The following is a 13233-nucleotide window of genomic DNA, read 5'->3' on the forward strand; positions in this document are numbered from 1 at the left end:
ATACTCATCATGGAAACATGACTGCATGAAAAGTGTACGGAGAGTCAGAGACATCAACGTGTTGGAAAGTGACTAAGGTACATTTACTCAAGTACTGATTCTACAAATGCCTTCTAAATCAAAATTCTCAAACTTTTTGGTGCCCCCCCAAATGACTGAAGGATTTGGCTGCAGAACCCCCTTCTGAAAATGTTTTGTGTAATTCAAAATTATATTAAAAATCAAATTCAAACACTTTCAAGATTTCTTTCAAAAAAATGTACAAAAATAGCAGATGTACAAGCTTCTCTGCTGACTTTTCAGTAGGACAAAAAGGTAGTAATGTACTGTAGCTAGATGTAGATAGATAGTCATAGTAGTAGGTCAGTGAGCGTACAGGGTTAATGTGTCCATTTGTAACTCTGAAGGTGTACAGATGTAACAAAGGGTCCATTAAGTTCAATTGTACAGTGGGTTCAGTGACATGTTGGGTTTACCTCGATAGAGTCTTTTCCATATCTGCTCTCTGCCTCTTCCTCAGAAAGACCCACACATCCATACTCCAGAGGAGTGAACACTGTAGTAGCCACCTAACATGCGCACCGCACACGCACACACACACACACACACACACACACACACACACAATGATAAACAAATAGCAATACTTCAATAATAACACAATTTACTATTGCTTCTTCTACTTCTGCATGAACAGAATTCAATTCAACTTGAGTCAAAGCAAAGAGATTCCGAGGCAAAATGGTCTGAACTTAAACAGAAGCATAAAACATATGGAGGGATATCCTCACACTGTGAATGTGTGTGTGTGTGTGTGTGTGTGTGTGTGTGTGTGTGTGTGTGTGTGTGTGTGTGTGTGTGTGTGCGCGCGTGCGTGCGTGGGCGTGTGTGTGTGTGCAAACATGCAGCTCAGTATCCAGAACAGCTCAACTGTTAAATAAAGGATGTTAGTCTATTCATATTCTTATTTTATACCATTTTGGAACCGAAATAGGGAATCATTACAGGCCAGTCAATCTAAGGTTTGACCAAAAAGAAATTGCAATAGTAATCATTCAAGGTTTTTTATGATCCTTAAAACAAAAGTGTAATTGATTCAGAATCATGAATAACGATAAGCAGAACCGAACCCATCTATAAACAGCACGTTCGACTTCGCTCAACTCAATGTGTGTGTCTGTACATGTTTGTGTTTGCGTGAGTGTGTGCGTGTGTGACGTGTGTGTGTGCGTACACAGCCTGTTTGTATATACCTGTGTCAGTGAGTTATAGCAGGGTCCATCAGGATTATGATGACTACATTTGTGTATAGCAAGCCTTATAAACTAGTTATTGCATATGTTTTTTATTTTATTTGTAACCTTTCCATAATCTTTTACTCATTTTCTGCATGTGTACACATGCACGTGTGCATTTGTCTGTGTGTGCAAATTGTGCATGCATGTGTGTGGGTGTGCGAGTGTGTACATGTGGTTGCTCTCCGTCTCCTTTGATGTGGTAAACCTCATCCATCTGGTACTCTACAAACACCAAACATTATTTGCAAATACCGACTGAGTTATAATTTGTGTATGTTCACAAAAGCATATGTGCATTCATATGTTTGTATGTGTGACGTGCATGTCTGTACGTATTACTGTATGTCACGTGTGTGTGTGTGTGTGTGTCTTACATTGTTGTAATTCATGAGTTCTTTGCTGTGTCCCGCCAGCCTGCGCGCAAGGAGCTTCCCTGCTTTAATAGCTGTAGGGGTCAACTCTGGACGACCCTGGAAACACAGGACATGGTCAAACTATCTCACACACACACACACACACACACACACACACACACACACACACACACACACACACACACACACACACACACACACACACACACACACACACACACACACACACACACACACACACACACACACACACACACACACACACACACACACACACACACACACACACACACATCCATGTCTATACAGTTAGACTCGACACAGACAGAGTCTAACTGTAAGTAGAAGGGCTTCGGGGCAATTCTAAAGGCATGACTTCAGCCATCAGCAACCTGTTAAATTACCACCGCACATCCTGTTGTTCAAGACATCTCCCGCGGCTCTGTGTGTTAAGTGTGTGTTTCTGTTTGTGTATGCCGTGTGTGTTCCTGTGTGCGTTCTCTCTCTCAAATGGGTGTGTGCACTATGTAGTGGTATCTCAGTCACTTTGCAACTCTGTTTATACACCAGCCAGCCAGGCTGCGTAATCTTAATGCCTTTCTTGGCACTTTGCAGGTGTGTCTCGATTTGTCAACGAGAGGGTAAAAGAAATACAAAGTGCCCGGACACATCGACTGAGATATCAACCCAACCCCCCCTCCCTCCCCTCCCACGGCCTTTCTGAGAAGCCTCCCGCCGCTGTGAAAAGCTGACAGACAGATGGAAGCTACGTACGACTCATCAAAGCTGCACGTCAGTCAAACAATGATGTGTGTGTGACTGTGTGTGTGTGTGTGTGTGTGTGTGTGTGTGTTTGAGAAAGTGTGTGTGTTTGCGTGTTGAGGCCTGGGAGGCAGGAAGGAAGCTCACAGCTGGTTGTGGTGAGCGAAAAAAGAAGAGAAGAAAATAAAAAAACAAAACATCCCTGACATTATATCCAACAGGTAGAGCTCGTATGAACATAGCTGGCTCAGGTTAAAACACACAAGTCTCATTTGATCTTATTTGGGCTACTGCTGTGGCTTGAATGGAACACCGATTACATTCGTCCATCAGTCAACGGCTGTTTAGCGTTAATATCACTGTGGTTGGATGAAAACCTTGCGCCATCAAAAGAAAAACACAACCTTAATGTTCAGGCTAAAACTTATTCCCTCACACTCTCACAGTACTGTAAGTTACGATCACTTTGGGTATAAGTGTCTATCAACTGGCATATGTTTTGGATAGGTTTCATGGCTCCGGGAGGTCATGTAACACACTCTACCACTATCGGCCCTCGTCAGACTGTAAAGCAGTGAATCAAAAACACACAGACGCAAACATTTGGGTGTTAATGGTGCTCTCCTGGTGACATTAGTGATACGAAAAGAGCAGCTTTCGTCTTTGTATATGCATTGTTCATAGTTTGCATTTGACACCTACCTCGCCTATGTCACCGAAAGCATAGATGTTGGGCACGGACGTCGACTCGTCGTCACCTACAAGTATTTTGCCTGTATGGTTGTTGAGTTGCATGCCAACCTTGTCCAGACCCAGAGCTTTGGTTTCAGGGGCTCTGCCTAGGAGGGAAAACACAGGAGGATAAATACATAGGTTTCCATCACATGTGGAAACATATGTTTCATGCAAATAGCCTTTTCCCCATTTTTTCTTTCTTTGTATTTTTTTCTCACATAGCTTCATTCTCCATTTTCTTTGTTTGGCCCAGCCCAGCCAATGGAAAAAACTGGTCATTTGTGTTTTATTTTTTCACGATTAAAAAAAGAAACGTTTATGGCATTTGCTTAGATGACTGAACTACAGCTATAAATTCATTACACACAACCAATGAGAGAGAGCAACAAAGGCTATCTATGTATTAACAACACATTCCATTCTGGTGAAATGCCAGCATAAGGTTTTGGTATGTCTTGTCTCACCACTCCCAAATCCAACAACAAAAAATGATATCTAGCAATTAGAAGCCTGGAATGCCCATCGATGTCACTCCAGACAATACAAAGTAAATACCTGATATATCATCAGATGTAGGGGGTTCAAATTATGACCGATATTGGAGAAAGGGAGGATTTATGTTCCTGATACATGCAGCACCATTCAGGTTTAAAGGCATGCGTTTAGCCTGCTTCAATCCAACATAAGAGTCTTATCAAGCTATTCAAAAAGAAAACATCCTCTGCTGGGAGAGAGGGAGGGAAAGAGCGATAAAGAGACATACAGAGACATGCAAATAGGAGAGGAAGTTAGTAAGATGGAGCGATGTTACGCATTCAGAGGTGAATTAACACTCCAGGTGTTATTGTGAGAGAGACGGAAATGGAGAGATGAAATTAAGAACAGAATGCTGGGTAGGGGAGAGAACACAGTTGAAAAAGACACTTTCCCATTGCATTGAAAACTGTAAATATACTCATTTCACTGGCAATGTGGCAACAGGAGATGGTGTACAATTCCATAAGATTTTGTTCCATAAATTTCCCCACTCTCAAATTAAACTAGTATCATATCAAGTTGGGCTAAGGTTAGAGGCTTCAGGGTGCAGGATGCACTCTAAAGATGCACATAGTTTGACCGTGGAATTTGCACTTGGCTCAGTAGACATTATCAAAGTGGAGGAAATAAAATATATTTAAAAAATCTTCTCTGCCCCAAATATGACCCAAGACAATGTTATTCTTGGGCCTCGTTTCCTAGTCTTGCTTGCTTTAGACTCGCATGAATATTACACACATTATAATCCAATGTGGGAACAGACACCATACAGGAGGCCAATTGGTGAATAATGATTATGCACTGCTTTTGTGTTATATTTCTTATCCAGCAATGTTATGGATACCATGTTGGGGGGAGAGAGTAGAGGGCTGAGGAGTAGCAGAATGAATAATGAGTGTCTGGGGACCATTATCCCATCAGCCCCGTTACCGTTGGGGAACCCCAGGTGTCAGCTCTGCCACTTCCTGTGGGGCGGCTGACTGACGCCGTCGACACTTGTCCATCTCGCCACACTGTCTCCATGGAGACAGGCCATGAGAACGTCCCTCCTTTACCCAAAACCCATGGCCGCACCACCTCACCCCTGGCCCCACCACCAACCTTGAGGTACCCGTGTAGATGCTATCGAACAGCAAGAACAACAAAACCCCCCTGAGACCTTCTTCCTGGCTGGAGCTGCACAACAACTTCCTGCCCTCCTCCACCCCTCGCTTTCTTAGTGGGCTTAGACCTGTCCTTAACCACACCATGGGTGGTATAAATTATAAAAGGACAGAAGACAGAGAGAGAAAAATGGATAAGAACGCAGGGGGGGATCACGAGGAGTAGGTGAGGAGTAACACAGCAAGGGAGAATGGAAAAGAGAAACAAAGAGGTGAGGGTGTGTGAGAGGGAGAGATGTATAAAAGTTAACTTTGGCAAACTAAGTAAACTTAGGTCAGGATTTAGAAGGCGTTTTTAGAATCGGCCTTGGGTATAAATGGGTTAAAACAACACATCTTTTCATACCAGGGTGCCTAACAATATCATTTGAAACGGGTGTCTGTGGCTTTAAGCAAATGTGAAAATCGCAGTCAGTTTGAGAATGCCTGCTTCAAGGCACTAGCCTAGTTAACAATGCTATCATCAACTCTCTCTCTCTGCATCGCTGGACCTTCCTGTCTGCCTGTCTCCAGTCACTTGGTATAACTTGCAGAAACTACAGCTCCATTGTGTGGCACGGACACAACAACAGAGGTTAGGCTGATAAGGCACTTGGTCTGGGCTGTACTAGGAATCACATATTCACACACATACCAGACTCATGCATGCAAACGTGCAAACGTCACACACACACACACACACACACACACACACACACACACACACACACACACACACACACACACACACACACACACACACACACACACACACACACACACACACACACACACAGTCACACACACACAGTCACACACACACACACACACACACACACACACACACACAGTCACACACACACACACACACACACACACACACACACACACACACACACACACACCTGAACAAAGCCTGTTGTGACATTAGGGAGGAAACTTATGAGTCGCTGGGCTCATTAGCCAAAACAATCCTTGCAGCTTGAAACGAGAGTCGACTGCTTATCTGATCAATCAAATGAACAAAGACAAAAGAAAAGCGAAAAACAATAAATAGTAGGGGAAGAGAATTTTTTTCCCTTCTTTTTTTTGGAAATAGATTATAGAAGCCGCTAATAACTGATTGTACTGTACAGTCTCTCTTGTGCCAAAAAGGATTTTAAGACATGACTCAGTATTAATGACTTGAGCTGGCTCAAGACTAAAGAGACTCATTTCTCTGGTGGGAGAGTGAGAACAAACAGATGCTGCTGGAAGAGCTACGTAACATTCCAATATTTTCATTTTGACAAAAGGATTAAGGATTAAGGATCTGACCATCAGTCAGACGAACAGATTGGATTCAAATAAGTTGAAAGTTAGGCTACCTATCCGGTGAAGTGCACAGCATTTTGTAAATGATAACAATTATCTATATTTTCAGTCCACCACCTTGGTCCCAAACAACATATATTGAAAACTATAACAGATAACACGCCTAACTGGCAAAATTGAGGCGGACCCCAGCCCCCGCCCCCCCCCCCTAAAAGGAGAGCAGCCAGTCTGTTATCTTAATTGTAAAAGCCTGAGTGGAAAGCAAGGAAAAGAGGAATGCTTTGGCTGAACATGATCATTAGCGATATGTGTGTGTGTGTGTGTGTGTGTGTGTGTGTGTGTGTGTGTGTGTGTCAATGCATGCCTACACTACTTGTGCCCATGGAATGCTGGGTGACATGACATTCTTGTTGTATCGCGACATATTCTGCACCTGAACTATTTATGTCCTTGTATTGTTAAAATGTGTGTGTGTCCTGAAATTTTGAATAAAATTGATCCCAGTAGGTCCCCATTGTGCATTAAATGCAAAAAAGCGGTTGGTACGTATATACACTGTTTCTGGGAATGTCCCAAGATAGCCAGGTTCTGGTCTTGTGTGACAAAAGAATTGAGTTAAATTATTAATCCTGGGCATTTTTTATTAGGGCTGCCATCCAAATGTGGGGTGCTAGATCCTAGAAGGGCTAAGCTACTTAATAAGCTTCTCTGTGTAGCTAGAAAATGTATTTTGTTTAATTGGATTCACGAAAAACCTCCATCAGTGACTCAGTGGTATAGAGAAATCTACAGAGTACTTCCAATAGAAAGGCTCAGTGCCAAATTAAAAGAGAGAGAAAATAACTTTATGAATATATGGCAACCGCTGATAGATTATTTGCCCAGGGATCTATCTACTGTGATTTAAAAGGAAGTGATTCATTGGATTGGAGAGCCCCATCTGTACTCTTGCAATTTGCCTTCTGATGTGCCCATGTGTGTTGTGTATGTATATATATGTGTATTGTGTATATATTTGTATTTATATATTTTCCCCTAATGAATAACTGACTGTATTGTGTGTGTGCTGCTCGCCATTTTCTTTTGTTTGTTTGTTTTGTTTTGTTTCTGTGCTTTTTGTTTTTCTTGTCTGTTTTATTGTATTGTGCTTATAATTTATACCTTTCATTCATCTGTATGTGAAAACATAAAAATTCAATAAAAAGTTATTAAAAAAATTAATAAATAAATAAATGTGTGTGTGTGTGTGTGTGTGTGTGTGTGTGTGTGTGTGTGTGTGTGTGTGTGTGTGTGTGTGTGTGCCTGCGTGTGAGCATCATGATTAGGGTTGTCCTGACCGGATCAGGTGATCGGAAATCAGGGCCGATCACGTCATTTTCATCTGATCGGAATCGGATCGGGATCCAAAAAACGTGATTGCGACATCCCTAGTATCAATATTATATCCATATCATGATATTAGACTGGAAATTGTCTGTGATTTGGGATATTGTACTATTGTGATAGGGCATAAACATGTTCTATAAAATATAAATATCGGATCGGGAAAAATCGGTATCGGCAGATTGGAATCGGATCGGGAGCAAGAAAACGTGATCGGGACATTCCTAATCATGATGGTATTTTTATATTCATTATATAATTATATATATTATATATTATATATATATTATATAATATATATTTGTAAAAAAACACAGGTGAAGTTGACAGGAGGTTTAAGACTTCTATGGTTTAAGTAAAAGAACAAAAAAAAAAGCAACAAAAAACAGTGGAAATGGAAAACTGATCTGACATTCCATCCAAATAATAACAATAAAGAAAATCAAACACAGTTAACTGAACTAATAGATTATAAAAAATACTAATCAATGATTTAATATAATAAATTGGTTAATAATCGATCCCTATTTTGAGCATGTCATGTCAAAAAATAAATGACTCACAACACAATGATGAACTTGAAGCATTGTGAACTTTTAGATTGGATATTTGCACTATTTCTGCACAACAGTTTTGCTATGAAGTATAAAATAACATAGTAGCTGTTATTATTATGGATACTTGGATAGGACTGATGTAGCTGTTGTTATTATTATGGATACTTGGATAGGACTGATGTAGCTGTTATTATTATGGATACTTGGATAGGACTGATGTAGCTGTTATTATTATGGATACTTGGATAGGACTGATGTAGCTGTTATTATTATGGATACTTGGATAGGACTGATGTAGCTGTTATTATTATGGATACTTGGATAGGACTGAATTTGGAATACCTGAAATGTATGTAAGATCACAGACATTATAGGGCTATTAACTTGTAAAGTCATCATATTCATCTAATATAAAAGTAAACATGTATTCACCAAAACCAACTTACAGTTAGTTGATTTAAAATGTATTTGTGTGCTCGTGCTCCGGACAAGTGAATGGGAAATGTACTTGTCCAAAGGACAAGTGCCTCAAAAAGTTAATGTCAAGCCCTGCGCTGATAAGAGTGCCCCTCACTTCACACGGGTGTGATTTTTGCCATAAAAAACAACCACTAATAATAATTAGAGAGGTTATGCCCACTGTCCACACGCAGACAGGAAATGTAGGAATGTGCCGTTTCCTAGCGCGTCTCCGCAGCAACACCTGCACAGGGCAGTGGTCCTGGGGGCCAGGGGAAGAGAGGAGGGGCGAGGGAGAAGGATGTTACGGGGACTGTGCTGGGACCTGTACTGGTCCCTGTGGTCCGCTCTGTAACTTTAATACCTCCAGTCCACAGAGCCCCCCCCCCCCCCCGGCCTCTAGTGTAAGGTCACAGTAAAGAGGAAGAGGTCACGGACTCTCATAACTCCTGCGTGTAGTACATGTACACATCAAAGAGGAGAGGCCACGTCCGAGACACGCTCTCAACTGGACCGGAAGGGAAGATCATGCGTTTTACTGTTCCTTACAAGTTATAGTTTTGTGAAGCAAACTCAGATATTTAGATGACTGATCTATATCAGTAAAGATTTTATATATATATATATATATATATATATATATATATATATATATATATATATATATATATATATATTACATTGTGAAACTAGTAACTATAGGCTTGTAGATTGGATATTTCCGCACAACACTGTCGTACAACGAAACATAAAAAAGTGATTAAAGGTGAGCATCATTTTCATGATTACAGTACTGTACGCATGTTGTGAAAATGTTGCTTTGTTTGGTTTTGCACATTGTGTATGTTTTATGTCTGCAACACTGCCTACAGTACGAGTATGAGATTGATGCCGTCTTGATGCCACTCTGTTGGCTAGGTCTCCACTGAGGAAACCAAAACGTCCACAATCAATAACTCCAGAGCTAGGTTCAAGGTCTAGTAACCTTCAGGTTGTGGAGTTACCGTATGAGGTCATTGTATCTTTCAATGACTCTGCTCTCTTATGAAGGATATACTGTAGGAAACCGACGTTGTCACACGATCCGATGCATGACAAGTCAACGCACCTTACTGAGCGAACACTCAACGCGAATGTCCCTCTCAGTATCAGCCGCACGCTATTCTGACGGCGGCCGGTGCCAGTGCTGATGGCTGGGGCATTGTGGGAATTCAACCATGGGAGGAAAGAACGTCATCTGTGCCACTGGGGTCACATATATCCTTGTCGCTGTCACACGCACTCGGGCCCACCATCTCGTACACTGCACACACGCGACGCACTCTGGGTAGCGTGTCTATGCCACAGACAGACACGTTAGGACCTGAAAAGCCCGGTAGTCAGGCTTTAGGAAGCCACCCGGTCGTCTTCTTTGGGACCCGACCTAAAACGCAAATAAACCTGCGGCCGTGGGACAGACGGATGTCCACGATTGTTTACTCACGCCACTGGCAGAATGGGAGAAATGAAATGATAGAACAATGAATGGATTGTGGAGGAAGGGGAGGGCGAGGGAGGATGGTGCCGGCAGGCAGGGGACACCAGTCAGGCATGGCAGTGACAGATGCGGCGGAGAGGGTAGGGTTGGTTTCCGTAGGGGCTGGCACTGGGCAGGAAGGCCCAGAGCGCGAGAACAAAGGGAGGGGACGCAGTGACCCTGTGCCTGGGTGCATCCTGCTCCGTTCTGGCCTTCTCCGAACCGAGGAGCCAGGGAGCCAAGCGCTGGGGTGATTAACACTTCCCCCGGGGTTCTATCACTCAGCCTTTATTACTTTGTTTTCAGGGTTGATTCCTCTACTCATCTGCTGACACAGCACTATATTGAGGATGACAATCAGACGTATGGCAGCCAGGGTAGATGAAGGGAGTGCAGTCACACAAGTCTTGTATTTCAGTCACACATTGTATTGTTACACGTCAGAGGAAAATAGAGCAGGTTGTTTACAGTACATCCTATGTGATGTCCTAGGAAGGATAGGTTTTAGTTTTAAGTACTAGAGGTTCAGACCGCTATGCTGCCCTCACACCTACGCTACACCGCCGTTCCCAGCGATATGCCCATATATGGAGATCTCTGTATCTGTCAGTCATTGTCCCCTTGCCATATACGGAGATCTCTGATGTCATCTGTATATGACCTCATCAGTACAGTAGTGAGGTGATTACAGTACCACCCTCATCGGGAGCTGTTAGGGGTACAATGTCTTGCTCGAGGATACTTTGACAGGAAGAGACAGGGATTGAACCGGTTCCCATACGGCCACTCCATCTCCTGAGCCACAGCTGCCCCTACTGTCTGACTCTTTCCAAATGTCATCAATCTATAACGATAAAATGAAACAAATGCTTACCAACAGCCCACAGCACGGTGTCATACGTGTCCGTCTCTTCTTTACCCGTCCGCGTGTCGGTCCAGGTCACCTGTAGGGCCCCCGAGGGCAGTTTATCCACTCTTTTGGGGACACACTTCCAGGCAAACTTGGTACCGTAGGCCTCCATATAGTCAGTCACAAGACCTGCCATTTGCTGCACAATCAATAGGAGAGACCATGTCTTTTAGTATAACACCCTTGATTGTTCCTATAAAAGTATACGTGGCTAAAGTTTTATAAATTAAAGTTCTGTCATTTATAAAATGTTCTGCGTGTTACGTGGATAATGTGCTGTTGGTAGATGCAGTACCTGGTCGAACCCCCGGAGGGCGATGCTGCGAACCATGACCGTGGTGTCAAGGCCAGTGCCTGTCAGGAAGCCTGCACACTCAAGAGCCACATCTGAGCAACACCAAGTTCAGGATACTATTTTTATTACTTTTTAACCTGGGACTCTACAGCTAAGTGCAGTCTAAGTGAAATGAATTTACATCAATGAAGAAGTGGTTAAGATGCTTGACACAATAACCTATGTACTACTGTTGGCCTATTAAGACTAGGTTGTAGACACGGCCTTGGTTCCAGTTGGAAGGCCAGGCTCTCTTGCAGGCAAAAAGGATACAACTGGCTCCAACAACAAGCCTGCAAAACACACAAAGACAGAGAAGCTCTTTAGCAGAGGAAATATAACAATACAATCAAAATACAGGTAGTGTGCATGCCAGTAACTTTTGGCAAATGGTCCAAATGAAACACTGAAGTTGTTGACTTTGAATGGGAGGCATACAGAGGTGATGAATTACAAAGCTATGCAACTCACAGAGCAAAGTGAAGAGGTGTGAACAAAACGCTGATGGAGGGACACACAGAGTTGTCCTGGCCTTTTGACACGGGTGCATCGGTAAAAGTGTGCCGATGTGTGGAGTACATTTTATATATTATTATATATGTATTGTATTGTATGTATTTTATATATATTTTATATGTATTAAATTGGGTGTGCATACACTTTCATTATAGGTGTGTTCTGTGTGACGTGCACAGGTATATGCGGCATATGCCTGGCATGTGCACTTGCAGTATGGGTGTGTACAGTGTGTGTGTGTGGTCCAGGTGAATCATGGCACTAATCCTGCACTGGGATCCTTGGCGTTGAAGAGGGGTAATTGCTAGCGTTTAAACTAATCCCAGAGGATGGGCTGTACCATGTTCAGGGCTCAAGTCCACACATCAGCTTGCTGAGTGAAGCACGTCACCCTCACATACTGTAGGATGAGGCCTTGCTTTACTGCCTCCTCCACTCAATTCTCTCTCCTTTCCCATCCTCGGTTCTCTCCTTGCCCAACACTGAAGCCTGACAACTCTGCACAGCCTTCGGCACCCCGTCACCACCCATGCTAATGCTAACCACTAAAAGCTCACATAGCTGTAGGTCACTCTCCGCACCGTGTCCATGTAATGCACAGCTGCACTTAGTAAGTATTGTGCTATGGCTTAGAGAAGGATTAGGCTAGAAGCTTGAGCTTGATTCCATACTTTCATCTCAGTCTGAGGTACTGTTGTCTGCTTTCCTTCCTTCGGCTCTTCTTCTGCTGTGTGCTGGTCTGGTGTCTCCATCTGTACTCTAAAGCAGCACTTTCAACCTCTGTCCTGAACACCCAGACAACTTGGAGCCTAGTTTGCGTTCTGTTGCTTTGAATATTCTTCTTTCTCATCTGTTTCCCGAATGGTTTGAAGCTGGGACCTGAATTCTGGGTAGAATTGTGATTGCAGACTTGCGGTAACACTCGATTAGATTAAATTCTACTGCATACTGTTCTGGTGTCTTTATTCTAGTACCCGTACATCCATCATTTAGGGAGAAAGTTGACTTTGATACAGTGAATGTCACTTCCTGCTGGGTCTCTATTATCCTGCACATCCCCTGTACTACCTCCTCCGTCCCAGTGACATTGCGAGACTTAGAAAAATATTTCATTGCTGTAGTTCATTTTCCAAAACAACTGCCACTGAGTGAAGTAAGGCCCTTGGAGTGTACCAGCACACATTTTGCATGCTTTTTCCAGGGTTCTAATCATCTTTGCAAATACGTTAAACCATAGCCCAACAACTCTTAAGACACACCAAAGCTGACCAGTTGTATTTGCTCAGACTGCAAGTTCCACTACAGTATATGAAATATCAATGCTACAGAAAGCATAGCCTGCGTGTATGAGGAGGCATGGCACTGCCTTTGACGCATCAGCACCATATGGAACCTT

At 42.8% G+C, this 13233-nt stretch overlaps 1 protein-coding gene across 1 annotated transcript in view; it reads right to left on the bottom strand.

Moving 5' to 3' along the window:
* The window catches only part of txnrd2.2 (thioredoxin reductase 2, tandem duplicate 2), a 28904-nt gene that overhangs the window by 5195 nt on the left and 10476 nt on the right, over nucleotides 1-13233 (bottom strand). The window contains exons 9-14 of the mRNA XM_079517222.1: nucleotides 11595-11614; nucleotides 11283-11374; nucleotides 10952-11126; nucleotides 3137-3273; nucleotides 1673-1768; nucleotides 477-569 (exon numbers count right to left, since the gene is read on the bottom strand). Of these exons, the coding sequence (XP_079373348.1) occupies nucleotides 477-569; nucleotides 1673-1768; nucleotides 3137-3273; nucleotides 10952-11126; nucleotides 11283-11374; nucleotides 11595-11614 (613 nt within the window). The remainder of the gene's footprint in view (nucleotides 1-476; nucleotides 570-1672; nucleotides 1769-3136; nucleotides 3274-10951; nucleotides 11127-11282; nucleotides 11375-11594; nucleotides 11615-13233) is intronic.

Source organism: Electrona antarctica, assembly GCF_951216825.1.
Source record: "Electrona antarctica genome assembly, chromosome: 12".
In the NCBI taxonomy this organism is placed as follows: domain Eukaryota; kingdom Metazoa; phylum Chordata; class Actinopteri; order Myctophiformes; family Myctophidae; genus Electrona; species Electrona antarctica.